General features: G+C 42.9%; 1 protein-coding gene across 2 annotated transcripts; it reads left to right on the top strand.

The window, feature by feature from the left end:
• The first annotated feature begins 18,545 nt into the window (after positions 1-18,545).
• Positions 18,546-23,207, top strand: EEF1A1 (eukaryotic translation elongation factor 1 alpha 1). 2 transcript variants are annotated; one of them, XM_075087091.1, is made up of 8 exons: positions 18,546-18,680; positions 19,497-19,687; positions 20,582-20,761; positions 20,905-21,201; positions 21,444-21,594; positions 21,776-22,032; positions 22,253-22,487; positions 22,804-23,207. In XM_075087091.1, the coding sequence occupies exons 2-8, from the start codon at positions 19,544-19,546 to the stop codon at positions 22,926-22,928; spliced, it is 1,389 nt and encodes a 462-aa protein (XP_074943192.1). In that variant the 5' UTR covers positions 18,546-18,680; positions 19,497-19,543; the 3' UTR covers positions 22,929-23,207. The 2 variants fall into 2 exon arrangements, with proteins under 2 accessions (XP_074943192.1, XP_074943191.1); XM_075087090.1 differs by lacking the exon at positions 18,546-18,680 and having other exon boundaries at positions 19,402-19,687.
• Positions 23,208-24,184: the final 977 nt, after the last annotated feature.

The following is a 24,184-nucleotide window of genomic DNA, read 5'->3' as shown; positions in this document are numbered from 1 at the left end:
ATAAAACAGTTATTAATATTTCTGCAATTCTGATTCTAATGGACTATATAATTCTGAAAAATATCTTACAAAAGGGTTCATTTACTTACACTTCATGTGATGGTGTATATAGTCTGTTGCAGAAGTAATTGTTGCATGCTTAATGCAAGAGTAAAACAATGAGTTCTATTTATTTTTATTTCTTGTCCTCCACTCAGCAGTGTTGCCTGTAACTCCAGTAACTGTTTTATGTCAGGGTGTAGTTATTAACATTTTGTAAGATTAAAATAGCGAGAAAAAGAACAGCAAGAAGACATAAGCAGTTATTTAAATCCTAGTTGCGTAGCAAATGGGGGCGGAGGGGGCACAAAAAGGCATGCCAGAGGACAAAAAACTGCTACCTTGAATGAGAAACCGGAGACCATCTCAATTAAATCACCATTGCAACCTTTCTACTTCCCCTCCTTCATAAAGCTGCTGTAATGATGGTTGGTCATAGTTTTAAACTAAATCTGCATCTACATGATTCAAATCCTTGACACAGAAATCAGGGTTTTTTTATTGTGTGTAAAACCACTGATCTGATTTAATGTAACACTCGCTAATTTCTAAGCAGCATCAGTATACATCTGGCCAATGTAGTTCGCAAGAGAGTCAATTCCAGCCAGTGAAAATCTCATTTCTTTGAAAAAGCTCCTTCCAAGTGAAACTTTAACTGTTTGGCCTTAACAGTTAAGCAGTGCTGTCCTAAAAGAGTTGCATGTGTTATTTTGGAGAACTAATCTTCCTTATCCTGTGTAAACTCCAAAAATGCTGAATTCATTTTTGCTTCTCAGTAGCTTAATAATATTACACATTGGCAAAGTTCAGGCCTGGATCAGACACAAAACATGAAAACTCCGGTAGTGGAGTAATTAAAAAGAAGGTGGAGGTATTGATGTGCATTTTCAAGTGAATGTAGGTTAACTTCAGAATAATGGTGACTTTGCTTTTATTGCAACATAACCTGTACAAGGTTGCAACACGCTGCAAGAGAGGGTGCCTGGGAGTTGCCCAAGGCATAGCTATGGAAAGAAAGTGTGGCTTATTCAGTCAAAATTTTGTTTGCCTTCACTATAGAGTGGAGCTTAGTGAAGAGTGGTAATAGCCTTTCATAAAGTATTCTTGCAAGAAAATTTCATGAAAAATTTTTTTAAATATTCTTTGTAGTATACAGAAGTTTCCACATGGCTGCTTCAGAATTGGAAATGAATATATTATTTTTTCTGGTCTTTTCCTAAATTAAATTTCATTGGAGACACTTAATAAGCTGAGCTCAGCCAGGCTTGGATATTGTCATGTTTTCTAATGGAAAACATGGTTCTGTTGATGTTTCTCTGAATACCTCTTCTGCTGAAGCATTCTAGCAGTAAATGACTAATCTTCTGTTCCTGAATCATCTTACTAGCTGAGAAGACTTAATAGGTGAGGAGCCAGGGGGTTTGATTTTGATTTGGGGGAAGTAGGGGGTAGTGAAAAGAAAGGGCAGGGGGGAAACCACCATCTTTCTCCCACTCCTTCTTCCCTGGCCATCTGGGTTTCATGGAGAACAAGAAGTGACAAATGCCTTCTGTTATCTACAAGTTTAAACAGTTTCTGCTGAAGGGGAAAAATGAGTTTTCCATGTATTCCTTAAAAGGAAATTAAGGAAGAGTCCTGCAACAACAAGTGATAATTTGTAAGCAATTTAGGGAAAACACAATATTTTATCACAAAACTACCTGAGATCTTTAATGTGACAACATATAGAGAGTCATTGCTGTGGCCGTCTTTAAAAGGAAACTGAAATGGAGTATATTTTGCAGCTCAGTTTGAGACTGACGCTGCCTGTCAATGTTTGAGGCATTTGGGCAGTGCCCTTATGTTGTGGTTCAGCCCCAGTTGGCAACTAATCACCACGCAGCCACTCGCTCACTGCCCCCACCCCTCTGGGATGGGGGAGAGAATCAGAAGAGCAAAAGCAAGGGAAAAAAAAGCTTGTGGGTTGAGATAAGAACAGTTTAATAATCAAAATAATAATGATAGCGTTTGATTATAATAATAATGATAATGGTAATATAATAAAAAGGAAAAGGGAAAAAGGGAAGAAACCAAACATAAACTATACAACCGCTCACCACCCACTGACTGATGCTGCCGGTCCCTGAGCCACGATTGCTGCCTCCCTCCCCCAGACAGCTCCTCCCAGTTAACATACTGGGCATGACGTTACACAATATGGAATATCCCTTTGGCCACTTTGGATCCACTCTCTTAGCTGTGCCCCCTCCCCTCCCGGCTTCTTGTGCACCCAGCAGAGCATGGGAAGCTAGAGAAGTCCTTGACTAGTACAAGCACTACCCAGCAACAACTAAACTAAAAAAACTAAAAAATCTGTGTGCTATCAACATTGTTTTCATACTAAGTCCAAGGCACAGCGCTGTGCCAGCTGCAGTGAAGAAAATCAACTCTATCCCAGCTAAAACCATGACACCTTAATAATAATTTCCTTTAACTTTTGGTCAGCCCTGAAGTGGTCAGGCAGTTGGACTAGATGATTGTTGTAGGTCCCTTCTAACTGAAATAGTCTGTTCTATTCTAAGACCTAAGTCTGCCAGTCCCACTGAGCATTAAGTAGCTCTAATGCTATTATTTAAGCAAAAACACTTGAACTGCCTTTTTCATGAAGGGCTGAGGCAGGGGAAAAAAAAAAGGAGGACATTTCCTTTAATAACACCAAAAAATGTGTCTTCTGAATGATCTTAAAATTAAACTGTGTGAATGTACAAAATATCAGTAAGTGAAATTTGGTTTTGACTTGACTGACTGATGCTTTTAAATTTGCGTGTTATGCATGGTCGGCGCTTCTTGCACGGTTGTTTTGTTCAGCTGAGAAAGTACATAATAACTTTAAGGGGAGTGTAGGGTGATTTTTGCTGTCCAGTAGAAAGGAGGTAATAATGTGTTGCTCTGCTCAGACAGGATGGAAAATAAAGCCCATAGCAATTATAGAGGAATTAATTATTTGCCACAGTCTGAGTTGCCATCAAGTGTCTGTCATTACCATCATCATAACTGGCATTCATTTTCCACAGCCAAGCACTGCTCCTGCATTCAGCAGGCCTGATTAAAGGTCTGAGACTGAAGATGAAGGGTATTTTAAAATATCCATAATTGGATAATTGGTTCAACTGTAAGTTGAAATATAAATTCATTTGGAACAGCTATGGAAAAGCTCCTCTCTTTTTTTTTTTTTTTTTGTCTGGAATGCTGTTTAGTTAGTGCAGCCTTTGTCGTCTTCTGGATTTAGAGATGTGCATATTTTAGAATCTACTTTCAATGCGGTTACTCAGGTTAATATTTTCTGCTGTGAAAATAGCTTCTGCTTAAGCTTAAAAGCGCTTGTGTGGAGAGGGTGAGAAATTGAGATATTTGAATTGTTAATACATAGCTTGTAGAATTGCTAAGCATCTCTGCATGGTTTTGAAAGTAGAGAAAACTGGCAAATACAAGATGTACACAGCAGTAGAGAAGGATCACATTGTGGAAGAACAGTCACACAGGGGTAGCGGTGTTAAGTTAACATCTCTCTGTGGAGTCATGTTGATGCCAATGGTACTTTAAGCAGCTATTGAGAGCTAAGCATCTGCTGAAGTATTTTGCTGTAGTATGACCTAAAGCCAAATTTGCAAAGCGGATGGCATGTGGCAAAGCTGTGTTGTCATATGTAACTGGTAAAGTTGGTAAAGTACATGTTACCAGCAACAGAAGCCACAGTTCTCTGTTACAGGCCTAAACTTTCCCTCCCAAGGGAGAAGTGGACTTGAAATCCTGCAAGCAGAGGGTGGAAATCAGCCTTGTTCCCCCTTCTGTCACAGAAGCAGGGGGAGGGTGGAATTAAATAATCAGCCCTTACTCCCTGTTTTAAGAGAAAATGGGCAGCTTTTTTTGTGAACAGCCCACCTCAGCAGTCCTCTCATCCTCAAGAGCTGAGAACAAGGACTGCATGGTGTTTGTGGAGCTGTGAAAGGTTTAGAAAGAAAACAGGGGTACCAAGCAGCTGTATATCAAAGGCCTGTGTAGCTGTCTGTGTGCAGCCAGCATCTTCAATGTAAAAAATGGACATACGAGGGCAGAACTGTCTCTAGAGCTGAGTAGCAGCTGAGGTTTTGACTACCCCAGTCAAAGTGTGTGCAAAACGTGTTCACTCAAGCTGAGATGTAATAGATATCTATAACTTTGCACGCATTGCTACATTCTTGGGATTCAAATTATCCCTTCTTACTGAAACAGGCTGTGAAAATTAATCCACAGCAGTCGTCTTCAATCAATCTAACACACTAAAATGACAAGCAACAGAAGCTGTGATTCCTCCCCCCAGCTCTCCTCTTAACGGGGTGCTAACTTCAAAGGTTACTTTTGACCATTGAAATACCAACTGTATTAAGCAAGCGGTCAAAATGCATGCAGCCAGTTTGAATTGCTGGAATTGAATTATAAGCAGCTGGCTTCACTATTAACTGAGGATCTAATGGTTAAAAAAAAAAAAGCAACAGACCAAAACAAAATTCCAAACTAAATCCATCTGTCTGCTTCTACTCAATGAAAGTTAAATAGTAAGTGTGTCACTTTGAAGCCTGGTTGAAAGTTTCACTGCTCAGAGAATGTGCAACCTGTGCAAACACGCTTTTACAAAGGCAGATGTCTTCCTATAGGAGGAAAAAATAAATCTCTCTACAGGTTTCCTCTTCCTCTGTGCCTGATTTAATTCTTCTGAATCACAAAATATGACGCAAAATCACAACCGCACGCACAGATGGATGGTTAATATGCAGCTTCTGTTGTTCTGAGGAGGTTGCTTTTTGACTCATGTCTTTTCAGCTGAGTCATGAAGTATAACTATGCGGTTGTACATTTCTTTGTCTCAGTGCGCCAGGCAAGGAGGCTGCTGTTCAGAGCAGCTATCTCTGGCAGTGAGGAAACACAAAAGCAGGGATTTAGAGTGTGTAGCGGGGCAGTGCTGAGCTGGTGCATGCTTCTGCAACAATAGAGAGCCATGGCAGGCCTCTGCCCCAGCACGGCTGTCCTCAGCCAGCACCCCCTCTCCTACCAGCCACCCGGTAGGCAGTTCACACGTGTAAGAAGGCACAGAGGACAATATAGATAAGGCACTATAAGAATTCAAGGCAATTGGATGGAAATAATTTTTCCTAATATGTTGATCCTTCAAAAATCTCAAGATCAGCAAGTCAATTAGCTTAGTCAATAAAGATTATTTATTTTCTCTTTTTGCATGGTGCCTTTACTGCACTTGATTTTGATCTGAGAACTACTCGTAAAGAAATCTACCAAACCTTTCCAAATAGGCCTCAGTCATGCCCCAGAGTATAGTCCAAGGCCCTTCTACCCCCACACGCAGTTTGTTTGAAATCACTGCCTCTAGCTGCAATTGTGTCCTAGAGCCTTTGCTTTGAATGAAAATGGATTCACGTTGACCCTAACCCTTATTATCATCCTCAAAAGGAAGAGGCCCAGTGGTATTCTGCTCCTGCAAAGGTTTGAGTAGACCTGCTTGACTCCTTCAGAGAGAAAAATGACCTTAAATAAGTAGGCAGAAATGTATTGGTTAGCAATACATTAATGATACACTAATGAAGTATGAATAGATAGTCTTAGTGTGCAGTGTTTTCCATCTGAGTGACTTCAGCCACTTCCTGAGTGTCTTGGCATTATGTTGCCTTATTGCCATCATTCGTAAGACGGTATAACAGACAGCTGCTTGGAAGAGGTAGGGGGTGAGGCAGTTGGAGAGTGGGAACCAGTACTGTGAGTGACTTGCTGTTCTCCAAAGCCTCCATACCATGCAAATATGAGGCTCTGCAGCCCCAAAGCTTCAGAAAAGTCTGCAGTTGGCTTGTGACTGTTAGATTAGTTAGGGTTATGTGCTTTCAGTCCTAGATAACTGTGATGCAAAGGTGAATGGTTTTCTTTTTTCTTTTTCTTTGTCAGACTAAATATACAGTTAGTTCCATTGTGGAAGGTTCTCACATCTAGAAAATAGGTTACACAGGAGGGCAACCAAAAGCTAAACACTGGCTAATTTTATGAGGGCACAAACTAGGGGTCTGAAAAGCAGGAAGCTCTGGCACAACAATAAGCAGTATCACTGGGAAGGGATTCCAACCACCAGGTAATGCTTGCTCCAGCAAAAGCATCTGGCCAGTGCCATCTCTGTTGTCTGCATAAAATCAGGTTCATGTTTTATATGTCAGCTGAGTTAAAAATGACAGATTTTTAAGGCTATCAGTATGATCCAAGTCTAGTTTTTCAGTTAAGTGACAAATTGGTATCTATTTAACTGATTTCCAGTGTAGTGCAATTCTGCTTAGTATCTGGGAAAAAGAAAATGGTATCCAAGCTATTATTTTTTGTATAGAATGTAGTCAATTATAGCTATTCACTTTTAAAACAAAATTCAACAATCAAAGTATAAAATATGAGAAAAGGCGGATATAGATACACTGGGTTAAACTGTCTTGCTTAACAAGGAGGAGGGAATTAAAAGACACAAGTTTGTGTATTGTATACTGCAAGTGGTATTGTTCATAGTAATTCCCAGTGCAGTTGAGTTGTCTGTAGAGTTTTGGTAAGTTTCTGACTTCTAGAACCAAGTGATGAATTTATTCTGGTTAATTGTGTTTCATTTCTGGTGACCAAGACTTCTGTCATTTTATTGCACCAAGCTATGAAGGTGAAGACCTTAAAATCACTGTACCTGTGACTAGTTTTACATTTACATGTGCATTTCATCTCACTTTCACTGCAAACAGTGACTTCCTGGTAGGCAGGGCTGTACTCTGTGCTCTTGCTTTCTCTCATCTGATTGAAAAGGGCTCAGGACAGTTATTTTGTGTATGCATGCTAACTTCTTTTTGTACAAAAAAACCCAAAACAAAACAAAACCCAGATCTCTGCAGTTCCTGTTACATTTTTAACAAACGTAGCACTGCAGTAGAACTATATATGCCTCAAATTAACCAGAAAAAATGTGGTTATACTGATAAATGTTTTGCTTGCATCTCCAGCTGCAGTAATATGAGACCTGCTTTATAATTCATCCACTGGGAATTTTGTGTCTGTTTTGAAACCTCTGACATGTGGCTATTAGAAGGTAACTGAGAACTGTATCCAGACATTCTCAAGTACAGTGATGACAGATCATTTCTCCTTTTTAAACCGTGTGGGTACTTTTGGACTGAGACTTGCCTGGCATGTCGTAAGGACGACAGGATTATAAATCATGCATAATCACCACGGCTTACCTTAATAACCATTGAAAACCAGTTCCACTGCTGCTTGGATGGTAGCAGGAGCGATTTTTGTTCTGTTGAGAGTAGCTGGATAGAACCACCTCAAACCATCCTATACTTATGGTAAGGTAAAATGAGAGTGATATGCTGTATATTATGCTGGATATCTGTGGTAATCTGTATAGTGAAAAACAGATTTGGGCTTTTTTGCACAGGTTTCTGGTTTCTCTTTCACTTTGAATTCATCTGTACTTTCTGCATTTAAAACAGGAGTACTCTGGTCTCATTCACAAATGGGTAACTTTTGGGAGATGCTCTTATATTCTGTGGATAGTAGGAGAGGCCCTCAGGTAAATGTGATATAGGTGTTGCCTGTATTCCAGGCATGGTCTGCGTTCCTTTTCTCTAAGCCTAGTCAGAGGGAAAGTACGCGAGACACTTCACTGCTGCCACTCTGGGAGACATTGAAGATGCATTGGCAACAGTTTGGAAACTTTGCTGGTTTGGCTGAAATAATAATTTCAAAGCCATGGCACAGATTATTGTCATAGTTTTGTTTGCATACCGCATTTTAAAGAAACCCTGAGGTAGTTGGTCTTGTAGTCCAAAAAAGTCACTGTTCTCTTTTGCAGTGATTATTTTTTCTCCCCCTAGGCTGTGATTTAGGCAGTCACTGGATATCAAACGGCATTGTGTCTGGAAGAGAAAATATGGAAGAATGGAGTGGTTTGTAAAACTGAAATGGAAAGCATATTCAATTGATATGTTTTTAAAAAGCTACTTAAGACTATAGATGACAGAATATTGTCAACTACTGCTTGAAGGGTATCTGTATTAGCTTAACCAATCTGAAATGCCAAAAACCTGGTGTGGCTTCTCTAAGATGCAGCATAACAACACAGTGGTGGATAACCTTTTTTTTTCCCCCCCAATCTCTAAGCAAAATTCAATGAAACTTAAACTCTGGATTCAATTGGGCACTTTTGTAATTGTTGCTTATTCAACATATTAAAAGAATTAATTTAGTAGAAAGTGAACAATACACGATCAGATGTAATTGTTGCATATTGCCATCAATAGATCAATGGGTGCACCTGGGTATTGTCTGTTGTTGCTTGTACACTTTGTACCCGTTAAGTCCCCGTCTCCATTAGCAGGCATTGTATGTGGGTAGAGCAAGAAAAGGAAAAGAATAAAAACCAAACAACAGAAAAAACAACACCGAATTCTTGGTTCAGAATGCAAAATTAAGAGACTACAGAGGTTGTCACAAGATTAGGGTCACACTAAGATGACTAAAATGGTCTAACCTTACCTAGTCATGCACACAGTGAAAAGTAGTATTGTTGTACACTTGTGAAGTTGTAAACTGTAATTCTTATTTTGTGCATATTACCATTGACTACTTTGCTGAGTAACAAATACTTAAGATTTAGCAGTGGAGAAATAGACTTGCCATAGAAAAATACTCAGAATTTTTTTGAAAGAGTTAAGTGTATTTTCTCAAGGTTTAAGCATGAAATGCAGGTCTGGGCACAGCCTAGATCAGCCTTGGTGGTTACAATGACCACATACCTTAGTTGAGAGAATAAATAAGAGTGCAACTTCACTTTGTAGCTAATCTGATGTTACTGAGCCTTGCCACCTAAATGATATATCCCACTTCCTGTGGGTTGAATCTGGGGATCATGTGGCCATGGGGTTAACTTAGTCAACTGGGGGATTGAATAGAAAAGAAAAAACAACCAAAAAAGCTTTCCTGTGGGATAGCTTCACTGCTTCCACTCCCCTTTCAACTATACAATCGCTAGAGCCAGTGCAGGAGATCTTAGGATAGAGGAGAAAAGCAATTCTTCTGGCAGGTATTCACAGCTGCATAAGTGTAGCTTTGACACAGAGTAACACCTTTCAAATTGCTGAACTGAGATGTAAGCTTAAGAGACGGAATTAAAAACTTGTTTTGGAATAGACTTTCTTTTCCTTTCATATTTTCTGTATTACACTTTGGTTTACCCATACCGGTTGCTGTCTGTTTCATAGGAATGTCATTATTCTGCACTGTTGCTAGCGGCTGCTGTTTCCCAAGAACATCCCAGAAGAAAAGCGGAAAGCAAGTGAGCAAGAGTTTCTGCTTCCTTAGTTCGTATGGGTGTGTGAATGTTGCTGGGTAACATGACTCACTGCACAGATTTGTGAAGTAAATGGGGCTGCGTTAGCTTGCGACGCAAGTGTAATCTATTTGCCATAAATAGTGATGCTGTACTTTGTGTCTAATGACTCTACAGAGCTAAATTTAGAGAAGGAGCTAAGATTTTCTTTCCAAAAGCAGCATTCCTTTACAACTGCCATTTCACTCACACATACACATGCATTCCTACCTGGGTAGGGGGACCTCATTCAGATGTGGGGGAGAAATGGGGGAGCCACTGCTTGTGTGCACTCCTACATGTTTCCTTATTACAATACTTGTACCTGTATGTAGTCTGTACATGGAGTTAGGTTTTCTATGGTGAATGACAATGTATGTACACAAAATAGCAGATTTAATATCCTTTGTGCTGAATTGAAAACAGCATACACAATTAAAAACTCAGAGTGTGCTTTACACTTCAGGTTGCCTTAAGAATTGCACAGACTGTGATATGGAGACTGCCCGGTAACTAAGCTGGACCTTCTGGGTCTTCCCCTTTGCACAAGGAAGATCATTCATTGCTATTCACAGTTTCAGCAGCACAGGCTGCCTCCAGCTGAGAGTGGGAAAGTTCCTGTTTCAGGCAGCAGAGGACAGTAACAGACGACTCACTCACATGAATCAGCCTGCAATCTTTTTCTAACCCGTACTGGTTTTTTTACGTGTTTTTCTTTTGTTCTGGCCTGTGGGATAGCCACAGCTCTAAGCTCAAGCATCAGGCTCTTAGAGTTCGTGTTCCCCTTCCCTTCATATCCTCCGTCATCATGGCCTGAAAGGATGGCATGTCAGCCTTGGCTCCCCTTCATTCTGAGATTTGGCCTCGGTGCAGAGAGCTGACTCAACACCTGTCCCCAGTTTAAAGGGGCCGAAGTCTACTTTGTACAACAAGCTTTTAGCCTCTGAAATGCCATTCCTCTGTGGATTGCCTTGCAGAACCACATCTGTTGTTTTTTGCAAGTATTGTTACAGAAGGGACTATGGGGAGTAGCAGCGTGTATGGACTGACCTCCCCCGTGATGTTACTTAGTTGATAGTTCCTGTGATGGTATTGCTGCCTGTGGGAAAGTCATGTACACTGTTTTTTAGCATTTTTCTGGTTGTTTAGAAACTGCTGGAGAAACCAAATATGTTTTCCAGCACTTCATTTTGATAAGAAACTAGCACTGAATGAATGCTTCATAACACCATGCTGGGAATCTACTCAGTTCCTAACAGCTCTAACATAACCTGCCTTATGCAGTGGCAGGAAGAGTTTGTGGTACAAAATTTCTTCCCCCATCTTTCATTTTTAGCCTGACTCTTCCTTGGTTAGAGCTTAGGACTGACTATTCCATTTACTACCACCTCCCTGTTAGTTATATTAGGCTAGCTTTTTGGTTTTCATAAAAGTACTTGATCATCTAGTGTGGAAGATGGAATTTATACAGCAAGATGCATGATTAGTGGTTGAAATATTTGTGCATTTCCATTCAGATGTGACTACTATAACTAAAAAGATTGACCTTCAGCTGATACAGACACATTAAAGTCCTGGGGAGATTTCCTTACCAAGCTAAACAACATGGGATGGAATTATAAGGAATTAATTCATGATCACACAGATCTAAGTAAAGTAAACCTGTGGAAATTAAGGCTTGAAGAGACTTTTGGTTCCATAGATAAGGAAGTAATAGTTATACTTGAACCATCCTGATAGGTATTGAGGTGCTTGTAAGAAGTTGGGTAATGATGGGGGTTCTATTAGCTGCCCACAGAATCTGTTCCAGTGTTTTTGTCTCTAGGTATCATCTTGAAGCGTGGCTCCTGAGATGGACAAAGTATCCCAGTAGAGGCTTTAATGAGTGCTAAATAGAATGGAAGGTTTATTTTACATATCTTAGAGCACTTCTATTTATACATCTCGGGATGTTTGCTTTTTTCACAAGAGTATGGCAGTGTTGACTCATGTTCAGTTTGTGATCCACTCTAACCCCAGGCCCTTTGCTACATGACTGCTGGCTAGCTGCTGCTTCTCCTGTGTTTGTGTAGTGAACCGTTCCTTAAAAAGGACAAATATTAACCTTGATTTATTTCCTAATTATTTTAGGCCATTTTTCTAACTTGCTCACATTACTCTGAATTCTGTTCTTGACCTCCGAGACGCTTAGCCCCCAGTTCCCCCAAGTGGGCAATTTAAAATTACATTTGTGTGTATTTATAACTGTATATTTGTATGGTGGAATAATGCCTGTGCCTACAGAAATGGATTGGATACAACTTTTCATAGTGATATTAGCAATTACTTTGAGAACATGTCATCTTCAGCTGCTCTCCTGCACATCCATTATTTTGTCCAAAGTTTGCTGAGTTTACCTATGGAAGTTGTTTGTAAGGAGCACAAAATCTTCCCTTAAGTTAAATTATATCCATATTTCCCCATCTATGAGCCTGTTAAACCTGTCACAGTAGAAAAGATTCGTTTGATGCAATCTGCCCCTAACAAGTCTGGGGCTGTTACTTATCAACCTATTATCTTCTAAAAATAGTTCATTTGTTCCAATATATTTTTCCAGGTATTGCAGTTAGACTGACTGTTCCAGAACTGCCCGGCTCATGCATGTGCTTTTTTCTTCTTTCTGCTTTTTTCTTCTTTTTCTTTCTTTTCTTTTTTCCTTTTTGTTTTCTGCTTCTTGTTTTTTTTTTTTTTTCCTTCAATTTAGGAATGTTTTTTCTATTTCTCCAGTGTTCTGGAACCTCCCCATTGCATAGCTTTCAAAGATAATCAGTAGCGGCTCTGAGGTAGTTTCATCTAGCTAAATACTTCAGAGACAGTGTTAGAGTCAGCTAACTAAAAACAATGGCATCATTCTAAGTAAATGGCCCCTCCTGTTCCCCCTCCCCTCCAATCAAGTTCTTTCTCCTTTATTGTGTTTGGGGTTTTTTTACTAACATCATTAAATATTGAGCACTTTTTCATCTCTTGGCTTACTGCTTTCAGCAAGCTGTTCCCACTGTTCATTGCCAATTACAAATAATTGGCTTCTATTTCTACCTTAATTTAACTACCAACAATCTTGAATCTTCTTATGTCTTTGTGCCCAGACTCGTGATTCTTCCTTTACAGGATTTTCTGTCTTGTGGAATTCTGGAGACTAAGCCAGTCTGTGTTTCAGTAAACTCAGTATAGACTGAACAGGTCATGTATAAGTACTTTTCCAGATCTAGATTTATTCCCATAGTTCTTCTCTGAAACCTTTCCAAACTTTAATCGTCTCAAATCTAAATTCACTGAATAAATGTCAAGCATATGCTATGTGCACTAAATCTAAGCGAGGCTTCTAAATGACTTGATTTGCACCATTTCTGATTACTGCGGTTACTACGTAGCAAGAATGATGTACGTGCGATTGCAGTGGAAACTGATCCTATGGCCTGAGTGATGCCAAGACTCGAAACCACAGCAATGTCAAGATGGGAGACTGAACAATGGATGTGTCCGCACCATTCTTACTAGCCCAGGTCTCAGGGACTGCCCTTCTTCCTCCTTCGGCCCATCCATCCACTGTCTCCAAATTGTAGCGTACTTTTGCGGTCTGCACCAAAGTCACCTTTATTATGTTTCTCTCCCGCGCAGCCATATGCTGCGTCTCAGGTTTTCTTGATTCCTATAAACCCCTTCTAGGAATCTACCTAGAGACTTTGTCTCCTTGAGAACTTGCCTTTACTTGGGTTGGTAGGAGAGACAGGAAGGGGGGAATGCAGAAGGTCTGCAAGATGAGAATGGGGAATTAGAGGTCTTCTGCTGGTGAACTTCCAGCTTGCTAAGTGCACAAGTGAGCTCCAAACCTTCTACAGTGAGAGGCAGCAAAATTAGCCTTATAAGTGAACATTTAGCAAAACTATTGGAGTATAGCTCAATCGCTGTGAGGGCTCAGAGAACTCTAGAATGCGTGGTCAGTGGGTGAGGAGCTGAAGTCCCACCTGAGGATTTCATCAGAGGCTTATCAGCACAAAAGGACAAATACGTTGGTTTTGGCAAAATTATTTTTAGCAGAAGAGACCACAGCTTTAAAATGGAATTTTGGAAGTTCATGATAAACTGAGAACGAGAGCCAAACTGCCCTCACCTGGTGAATTTCTGTTCAGTAACCGATACTTTCTTTATGCACAATGCACAATTTGATTTTTTTTTTTAATTTTTTCTTTTAATGCTCCCATTTAGGGTGTTCTTTGAATTGAACTCCTAGAAGGGCTTACCATTCATTTAGGGTATCCAAAGGTAGCAGGATACAGTAAAAATGTGATTCTATTTGGGAAGAGGAGCAAATGCTGTAGCCTGATTGCTGTTGGAAAACACTAATACAAAACCACAGAACAGTTTAACAAATTATATTGTTTCTCCATAATGGTGGTTACTATGTCAGCCCTTCACCTTTGTTCTGCACTGGTGTCTAGTAACTGCTTTTTGCCTGGAGCCAGGTCATCAGCTGGTGTAAATTAGCCTAATTAATGAACTATAGGAAGCTTTGTCAGGTGTCTACAGGTGAAGGGTCACTTTTTGGTTAAACTAAAGGAGGAATTACTTCTTGGATCTGAAGTCCTCTAGCTGTCTGCATGTATCCTCTCATTCACTGTTCAGTTCCAGCACAGCTCGTACTGAAGCAGCCACCTGTGAGGTTCTTTTCTTCCTGCTTAGGACACTTCTGCTCTAAATCCATATGCTTCTAGTTTTCTAGCTCAGTAATGCAGCCCTCCGCAGAACAGAGGTTTAAATACAGCTGTTAGTTCTGGTCGCATCTGCAAATTACCCACTGTGATACTAAACCTTCAGTATCATGGTTCAGCTGGTACTAAACATTCAGTATAAATCAGCCTTCTCAGGCTGTGGGTAAACGTGGTTTGAAAAGATTGTCCAAAGGATTGTTTTTAAAGCAGACTGTCCTCTAAGCATTAGTCCTTCACCCATTGTAAATGCTGTAACTGGAACAGCAGTGCTTCCCGCAGGAAACTTGTTTTAGGGGAAACAATGCCTTTTTAAGAGGCTGATGCTAAGTTATTCAGAAGCCTCTGAAATTGTAGCTGCTTATTCATCCTGATAGTACTCTCCATAGTTTGGAAGGCCACTTTCTCATACCTCCTACTGCAAGACCTTATTTTCTGAATCTATACGCAACATCATCTATGAGATCAGACACGGTTGTTGAGGGCTTTATCCAGTTCAAATCTTAAAGACTTCCAAGGATGGAGGGGTTTATTTTGTGCTGTCTCCTAAAACAGTAACTTAAAGTGTCTCTTCCTTTTACCAAGTAATTTCATTCCTATAAAAATATCAGCTAGTACAGAGCTAAATAACTTTCAAAATTAGCTTTTTTCAAGTAGTTTAGATTACCTCACCCAGTTCAGTTAAACCATTTTTTCTGAAGCAGGTTTTCTGTCTAGTCTCTTCATACATGAATAACACCATTTTTCTATTAATTGTTCTTTTATTTATTAAAAAGATGACTGCAAAATCTGGTAGCAAGTGTTAAGATCATGTAGGAAAAAAGATTTCATAACAGATGTAATGTTTTGTATCTCTATTAAGAATCAATGCATTAAAGAACATTTACAGATGGAAGTAAAGCTGTGTGCTCATGCTATAGTTCATGTTGAACATTTTGACCAATGTACATACAATGATAATTGTAACGTAGGGGTTAGAAAGCATTTCACAGTAAGCATTACAAAATAATGCAGAATCTGGTTTTGCTCATCACCAATTACTATTGGTAGTTTTGGACTGCTTTTCCATCACACTTTCTGAAAGTGCCCTCGAGAAATCTTAGTGCCTCTTCTGTATATAGTGAGCTTGATAAACTGCATTTATCAGATCTGTGTTTAAAGTCTTGTGCGTATAAAGTCTGTTTGCTTAAACTCCTGAATGACCTTGTTCATTGCAGCTAAAATAGCTGTATAAGTGCTAGTTACCTTCATCTTTGCGCAGCAGACTGACCAAAAAAGATGCCACTTCCACGTGTATGTGGAAGAGAGTTAAAATTCTTCAGAGGCACTCAGTGAGCACATCTTTTATTTTCTAGCATGATTTCACTAGCTGTGACTGTGTTCTGAACTTACAGTACATTTTGTATGCGCCGGAGCCACATGCTAAAATGAAAGTAATGCCACAACAGCTTCTGTGATCTCAAAATCCAACTAATATTTACTTTAAAGAGTTAGAATATTTGGCTTAGATATACTGACAGCATAACTTTCATTTTAATATCATTTGACCTGAGATTCAAAACTTTTAAAAATGGTGGCTATTCTATCAGTTCCTACAATACACATGCTTTGGAGATCTATTCTATGTGTTCTTACGCTGGAGGAATATGTGGACATCGGTTATTGCAGTTTAGCATATGCTCACCAGTGGTTGAGGGAGAATAAGTAACTTTTCCCCACAAAGCCCTCCTATTTCTGAAGTCAGTCTGGATTTAATAAGCACTATTCCAAAGCCCAAGAGACCCTGACTTCTTGAAATCTCTTCTCTCTGTTCCTTCCTAAATGTTTCATATCAAAGAGATTAATTTTGCCAGATGAACAATATCTAACATTTTTAACAGGCTGTTTGCATGCAGGATTTAGTCGAGTGTATGCCTGTCTGTGTTAGCTGAGAGGATTCTTCAGAACGCATTTCCACGGAATTATGTGAGGCTGCTCATGTATCTGAAGCTTCCCAGCTGTATAAATATTTGTGAGATTGATAATAGGAATGTTCCACTATTAGAATGGACAATGAGAGATACGCGAGTTGTGGAAAGAATAAAAGCATGTATTGAGCAGATTAAAGAGGAAATAATAACACTTTTGAAAACTCAATTAAAGGAATGGAGGGGGAAAAATCAACTGTTGTAGACTTGAACTAGGACTGTGATTAAAAGTTTGTCCAACAAGCTCAGCTTTCGTTCTAAAAGCCTTTATTTATGAAATAGCCTTTTTAAAAAAAAAAGTCCTTTACAAAAAGAAATGTGCAGTTTAGTATGGGCATGTAAGAAATCAGTAACACATTTCCTTTCTCCTCTCCCTGTTGAGGCACAAGTCATTGACTACATTTGGAAAGTGTTAAACTACCTTTTTTATGAGAATGGATACTTTGACAGATCAGTCCATTAAAAATGCCCCCTACTGAAATACACATTTAAAAGCTAACTTCAAACCATCCTGAATAATAAAGCTTTTTAGCTGTGTTTACAAACAGTCTTTGCTTTACAGGACACCCGAAAAGTGCTGCTTAGCTTTTTACCAAACACCATAAACCTGAGCCACGAAATCGCTTTCTGGAAATGCATTATCATAAAGTAACGTTCCTCCCTTTTCCTGCCCTTCTGTAACTGTGTCTTCATTAATAACTGCCCCTCAACGTCAGGTGTGAGGAAAGCTGAACCATCTCTAGCTTTCCCCCACCCCCGCCGCTAATCTCAGCCTAAAAACAATAGGAGGGGAAGAGAAAGAACTTGACTTTATTCCTTCCTTAAAAATTAGTGTGTTTAAAAATATCAGAACCTTTTTGCAGGTTTTACTCTGAAACTGGATTTTTGAGTAAAAGGTGTATTCTAAACTCAGCATCTTCTCTAACGTGACATGTCTTTTTTTGTTTTACAAAATGCACCCTATTTTATTTTTTATTTTGCACGTTGAAAATACCAGATATTGCAGAAACACTTGAATTCCATATAAATCCATGAAATACTAAGTTTACAGTTCTTTAGCGAATTTGATGCCAGGTGTATCTCAGCTAGAGAAACTTGGAGTCAAGTGAAACTGTAGATGCATGAGGTGGGTTTTTTAATTTTGCTGTTGGTGGTATTTCTTTGTTTTTGAACAAGAAGCTATTTCCATGCTTTACCACTGCAATCTGAAGAGCATACCGAGAAAGGAATGGGATTACAGTTGCGTATATACGAGTAACTCTTTCTAACACAGGCATATAACATATCTGAAGAAGAAAACAGAGCGTGTTGTTTCCATTGCAGGTCATTTTAAAAGTTCAGCATCCCAGCTTAATTTCACTTGAATAGGTATAGGAGGTGTTGCACATTTAATGGATTTTCTTACATCAGTTAGGAGCGAGTAAACCAGAGAACAATCCACTGGAATCACGAGGGCTTTTATTTCTGATGTTGCGAGCTGTTTTGTGACTCCTCATTGCCACTGTTTCAAAAACAATTTGCTAGGACTGCCAGTTTTCACATGTGACAATACAGTCTGGGGCCACTTCTTGCAGTTTGAGTTTCTTACACAAGTCACATATCCTAAACTCGTAAGTGATTTGCTTCAATGCATTTGCGCTTAAGATGCATCTTTGCTCATGTGTCTGCCTCAATTTCTATTTTTGTGCCGGTAAACTTTTGTTCTCTAATGGTTTAAGAAAAAGTTTGCTTTTTTTTTTTTAAAAAAAAAAAAAAAGCCAAATGATGATGCTGCTTCTTCCTGAAATTCCTGCTCTCTCCCTCCTTCCCCACCTCTGTTTCTGGGAGACTTGCAACATGATGAGTTGGGGGGGTTCTTGCATTTCGTCATCTCAAGTAACAAATGTAGGTTACTCAGCGCAACCAACTAAACATTTCTTATCGACTGAGTTCTTTTGTGTCCGTAATAAGAAACAAAATTAATTGTCCTGGGGCTGTTCCCCGGGGACTGTCCCTCAGCTGCTGCATACCCCCGCACCGGGCTATGATGCAACCCGTGACGCTTTCCCGTCCCTTCGCCTCCAGCTCCCGTGTGGCGCCTGTTCTCGCCCGGGCCGAGCGCCCGGGGCTCCCGCCCCGCCTCGCCTCGGAGAGGGGAGCCCGGCCCCCCGGTTCGCCCCGGCCGCCTCCCGCCCCGGCGCTGCAGGGGGTCTCCTCTCCTCTCTCCTTCCCGCCGCTGCCGCCGCAGGGCAGGGCACCGCGGGCCCGCAGGGACGGAGAAGCCGCTGCCCGGGGGAGGGGAGGGCGTCCTCCCGGTGCCGGCGGGAGAGGAACGAGGCACCCCGGCGGGGTGGGGGAGGGGGCCGGGGAGTGCCCTTTGCCCGCGCGGGCGCCCGAGCTGGGCTGCGGGGGCGGGGCGGCGGGGCCGCCGGGAGTGGTGACGTGTCCCTTAGGCCCCGCCCCCGCGCAGGGTATATAAGGGGCGGCGCTCACGCCGTCGGTCTTTTTCGCTACGGGTTTGCCGCCGACTTGCAGGTGAGGCGCCTCCGCGCGGGGCAGGCCGGGGCCGGGGCTGGCACCGGGGGCGGGCCGGGCAGGGGGCCGCCGCGCCGTGGGGGCTCGGTGAGCGCCGAGACCGGGGGCGGGCGCCATCGGGGAGCCGTGCGTGGGGGGTGGGGACCGGGGCGCGGGGTGGGGGGACGGAGGGGCGGGGGGCGCCAGCGAGGGAGCCGGGCAGGCGGGAGAGCGCGCGCCGAGGGGATGGTGACGCGTCGTCCCTCTGGATCCCCTCGCCCTGGGCAGGGGCACGGGGAGCGGCGTGGCCGTGCCGGCGTGGGGCACCGGGCGGGCGGCGGCGCCGGGGCGCGGGACGCATGGCAGCGTGGGGCGGCAGTGGGGCTGCGGTGGGGGAGGGGGGAGCGGGGCACGAGTGAAAAAATGGCCGCTCGCCTTTCCTGCCCGCCGCCAGCTTCACAAAATGGAGGACGCGGCGGCCCGGGCGGGGTGAGTCACACAAAGAAGCGGGCCGGCCCCGCCCTCCCACCCTCGGCGCTGCCCGCCGACCCGATCCCCGGCCGCCGGCCGTAACTCGAGCCCCGGCGGCGGCGGCGCAGGGAGGGGGGCGAGACGAGGGGCGCTCGGCGGGGGCCCCCGGCCGGCTCCCGCCCGCCCCGCGCCGCCCCGCACCGCCCCTCCCTTCCCAGGGCGGGGCCGGGGCCTCCATCCCGGCCGGGCCTGCCCGGGCCGCCCTGCACGCGGGGCCGCCATCGCCGCCCGCCCCCGCCCCCCTCCCCCCGCCGGGGCGGCCTCCGCACCCGAGGCGTAACCGGTCTCCTTCTGGCGAACTTGCAGGTGTCGATTCTCTTTTGCCGAAAGAAGGAACTTAACTAACATCCGAAATGGGAAAGGAGAAGACCCACATCAACATCGTCGTCATCGGCCACGTCGATTCCGGCAAGTCCACCACCACCGGCCACCTCATCTACAAATGCGGTGGCATCGACAAGAGGACCATCGAGAAGTTCGAGAAGGAAGCTGCTGAGGTGCGTGGCGGGCCCGTGGCGTCCAGCAAAATTTCGGTGGTGCGGGGATGAGTAAAGAGGCTTAGTTGCAAAACCCAAGTTGCAAACTGTTCTGTGGCCACAGGGAGGCGGTTTGGTTGCAGCCGTCCCGGCAGCTGAACAAGCGCCTGAGTGTTCTGTGGCCACAGGGCGGCAGTTAGGCTGCACCCGTAGGTGAAAGGAGTGCTGGAGTGTGGAATCCGCCATTATGTTAGCTGGCAAAGCTCAAATAGTGACGTGTAGCCCAAAACTACGTCTGCGTGATTAAATCTGGAATCGTAATTTAAGTGGAGTTCCCTGCTTCCGTCTTTGCATACGTGTAGTTGAGGATAAAATTACAGAAGTTGCTCTGGTAAGTAAGGTTTAGTTCGGGAAATGACAAAGGTGTGGATTTGGTACCTGAACCTGTAGAAAGTCTGTATCAATTGCCTGTTTTTTTCCTGTGTAGGAACAGCATAGGTCTTAGTAAGCACATCACAGAACGAAATGTAGTGAATGTCTGGCTGAGTGGCAGTTAAAATGTTTATTGTCGCAGGGATTGCATTAGTAACAGAACTGAAATTTGGAGAGGACACTTGATACTAGGGCTTAGGCTCAAGAGATCCATCATAAAGATGTGTTAGTGCAATTAATAAGCTGTCAAGAGAGCTGAACTGTCAACAGGTTAAATAACGGAAGACAGTTGGCATCTGTCACTGGTAGTGCCAAGTGTATCTCGTTGCTTGTTTTACAAGCAGCAACATTCTTCAGTATTAAGCCACCTACGGTTCTTAGATTTTGCTCTTCAGCCAGTGTGTGATCTTCCTGAAGTAAATGGCAACTATATATTCTTTAAAAACGGGGGGAAAAACTGGATTTTTCTTTTTTTATCCATAGATGGGCAAAGGTTCCTTCAAATACGCCTGGGTCTTGGACAAGCTGAAAGCTGAACGTGAGCGTGGTATTACTATTGATATTTCCCTGTGGAAATTCGAAACAAGCAAATACTACGTCACCATCATTGATGCTCCTGGACACAGAGACTTCATTAAGAACATGATCACTGGAACTTCTCAGGTACATGAATTGAACCGAGGATTGTGGGAGTTAAGGCAGGCTGTTCATTGCTTGATTGTGGCGGTGGGGGGTGGTCCTTAATAGGTTGATCCACGTGCAAGCATTACAGCGAGGGTTTATTTTCTTTTCTCTGTTTTCCAAAGGCTGATTGTGCTGTCCTGATTGTTGCTGCTGGTGTTGGTGAGTTTGAGGCTGGTATTTCCAAGAATGGGCAGACCCGTGAGCACGCCCTTCTGGCCTACACCCTGGGTGTGAAACAGCTGATTGTTGGTGTCAACAAGATGGATTCCACCGAGCCACCTTACAGCCAGAAGAGATATGAAGAGATTGTCAAAGAAGTCAGCACTTACATCAAGAAAATTGGCTACAACCCAGACACTGTGGCTTTTGTGCCAATTTCTGGTTGGAACGGAGACAACATGTTGGAGCCGAGCTCTAACGTAGGTTTGAGGTTTCTTTATGTTAAGAAATGAAACTAGGAGGTTTTTTGAGAAGTTATGCTATAGCAAGAGGGTCATGTTTTCTAGTAGTTGTAATTTGACTTTTGGCCTCGGCACTTACAGCACTTCACAAATTCTTCATTCTGCCATAGCATACACTGGGATATGCCACTTGCTCTGTTCTAGCCTTGTGCCATTAAAATCAGCAGGTGGTTTATACCTGGGCCTATTTTTTGTTACAGATGCCCTGGTTCAAGGGATGGAAAGTTACCCGAAAGGATGGTAATGCCAGTGGAACCACCCTCCTTGAAGCTTTGGACTGCATCCTGCCACCAACTCGCCCAACTGACAAACCTCTGCGTCTGCCTCTTCAAGATGTCTACAAAATTGGCGGTATGTGTTCTCTATAACGCTTCTCACTTGCCAGCAGTGGCTAATGGATGGGGCAGAAATGCAGTGATTTGCCCGAGAGCTGTTTTTTCAAGTGGAAAATGTAGAATGCTTCTCGAGCGTTCCCTTGTGTAAGGGCGTATGTTCACTGAGCTGAATTTCTCATGCTGCTTCTCTTTTTCAGGCATTGGTACTGTACCAGTTGGCCGTGTGGAAACTGGTGTTCTGAAGCCTGGCATGGTGGTTACATTTGCCCCCGTCAACGTTACAACTGAAGTAAAATCTGTTGAGATGCACCACGAAGCCCTGAGCGAAGCTTTGCCTGGTGATAACGTTGGCTTCAACGTTAAGAACGTGTCTGTGAAAGATGTTCGCCGTGGCAACGTTGCTGGTGACAGCAAGAATGATCCTCCAATGGAAGCTGCTGGCTTCACTGCACAGGTAACTTCGGTGGCTGTTTGAAGATGTTTGAAACATAGCTCGGGATCACGAAACACTGGAGTCTTGTTCTTTCTTACTAGTAGGCTAAGCTATAAAGTGACAGAGACTTGCGTTCTGAGGTGTATTTGCTGGAAGCAAATCACGTGAAAGCCCTGGCTTTGTAAGGCACACTAGTGTACAAAATTATCCTGGTGTTGACTTTGCTGTCTTGGTTCTCTAGGTTATTATCCTGAACCACCCCGGCCAAATCAGCGCTGGTTACGCCCCTGTGCTGGATTGCCATACTGCTCACATTGCGTGCAAATTCGCTGAGCTCAAAGAGAAGATTGATCGTCGTTCCGGCAAGAAGCTGGAGGATGGCCCTAAATTCCTGAAATCTGGAGATGCTGCCATCGTTGATATGATCCCTGGCAAACCCATGTGTGTCGAGAGCTTCTCTGACTATCCTCCTCTGGGTAAGGCATCTCCTAAAAACGTGTTAATCCTGACCTCTGGAAAAGATGCTGCCCGATTTCTAGTATCGGGGTGCGCTGTGTTCTGAAAAATGCTAGTAAAAGCTGTGACTTCAGCAGAAACTTGGAAGCGGAACCAGAAGTTCAGCAGTACAGGGCTGGTCTCCAGATAACTCTGTATCTCTGTCCTGGTCTCCTCCAGTTACTGTCCTAGGGTGGCGTTTGCCCGCTTAGCCCAAGCAGCGTGTTGCTGCTGTGGGGTTAACGCCACGGGTGCGCAGCCCTAGACAAAAGTCATGAAACCTGTTTTTGTTTCCAGGTCGTTTTGCTGTGCGTGACATGAGACAGACGGTTGCTGTGGGTGTCATCAAGGCAGTTGACAAGAAGGCTGGCGGAGCTGGCAAGGTCACAAAGTCGGCCCAGAAGGCCCAGAAGGCTAAATGAAAATTCTGTACATCAGCTGCCACCTCAGTCTTAATCAGTGGTGGAAGAACGGTCTCAGAACTGCTTGTCTCAATTGGCCATTTAAGTTTAATAGTAAAAGACTGGTTAATGATTACAATGCATCGTAAAAGCTTCAGAAGGAAAGGAATGTTTGTGGACCATTTGTTTCGTGGCAGTTTAAGTTATTAGTCTTTAAAAATCGATAAATTTTTTAAAATGGAAACTTGACCAAAAATCTGTCACAGAGTTTGAGACCATTAAAGCAAAAGTTCAATGCTGCGTCTCTGGTGTTCTTTGGGTTAATGTTAAATTTATAGAAAAACCTATATACAGTCCTGGCGGGCTCAGAAAGGACAAATGCTACTTTTGAGTATGTTCAGAAGTTGCGAGGCAAATACTCAAATCTATTGTTCCTGAAGAGTAGAACAAAATTCTACTGCAGGTCTAGTTTTAACTGATCTAAGCCTTAAAAAGAATTAACTTCTGTGGTGCTTTCTTCTTCGAAGAGGTTTTCTAGATCAGATAGCACAGCTGCCAGGTAACAGTTACAGTATTTTGGTGCATTCTGTGATGCGTTGCAAAAAAACTTTATATTGGGAAGAAGAAATAGTGTGAACAAAAAGACACTTAACCTTGAAAAAGCATAGCATAACCTTGAAAAATCAAGTGCTGGGTTTCCCAGAAGTCGTGTATGCAGATTTTTGATGGCCAGCAGAAACAGATGTGAGTTTTCTGGGGAACCAATTAACTGGCATGTAGATCTTTCAAGGTTAAACACTTCTACCTAAATGTTTTCTAATATATAGTAAGACAGTCAATAGTTAAACTTCAAAACTAAATTTTGTTAGAAGGCAGCTTTGACGCTTGCCAGGCCGTCTCTGAACGACCCACCACTGCAGCGTCTTGCTCAGTTTTTGTTCCAATGACAAAAGCTGAGAAAGAAACGGGTGGGTGTTTCCACTGACTGCCAGGAGGGTGGCGTTTGTACCCGTCCTGCTTGGTGGGTTTGAATTCTTGAACTTTGGGTCAGGGCTGGTTGTAGGGTGTCCGCTTGGAGGGAGTGCTGGTGCGTTACCCAGAGTGATGCGATAGAGGCACGCTGCCGTGTCTGCACCAAACCACGCGGCAGGGCTGCGTGCTTGCTGCCTTGGCAACGGGGTTGAAGAGCTGGGTCAGTCAATTGAAGGGGAATCGGGTAACTAGTCCAGATGATTACTAATAATTACTAGATAAATAATCCCAAGTAAAACGTTTTG

The sequence above is a fragment of the Phalacrocorax aristotelis genome, chromosome 3 (genome assembly GCF_949628215.1).
Source record: "Phalacrocorax aristotelis chromosome 3, bGulAri2.1, whole genome shotgun sequence".
Lineage (NCBI taxonomy): Eukaryota > Metazoa > Chordata > Aves > Suliformes > Phalacrocoracidae > Phalacrocorax > Phalacrocorax aristotelis.
This window is presented reverse-complemented; position numbering and strand designations above follow the sequence as displayed.

Excerpts from the sequence above, each read along its gene's own strand:
- EEF1A1 (XM_075087091.1), top strand. The coding sequence starts at position 19,544 with ATGGGAAAGGAGAAGACCCACATCAACATCGTCGTCATCGGCCACGTC. Across the intron at positions 19,688-20,581 it reads TCGAGAAGGAAGCTGCTGAG|ATGGGCAAAGGTTCCTTCAA; the intron begins GTGCGTGGCGGG and ends TTTTATCCATAG. Across the intron at positions 22,488-22,803 it reads CTCTGACTATCCTCCTCTGG|GTCGTTTTGCTGTGCGTGAC; the intron begins GTAAGGCATCTC and ends TTTTGTTTCCAG.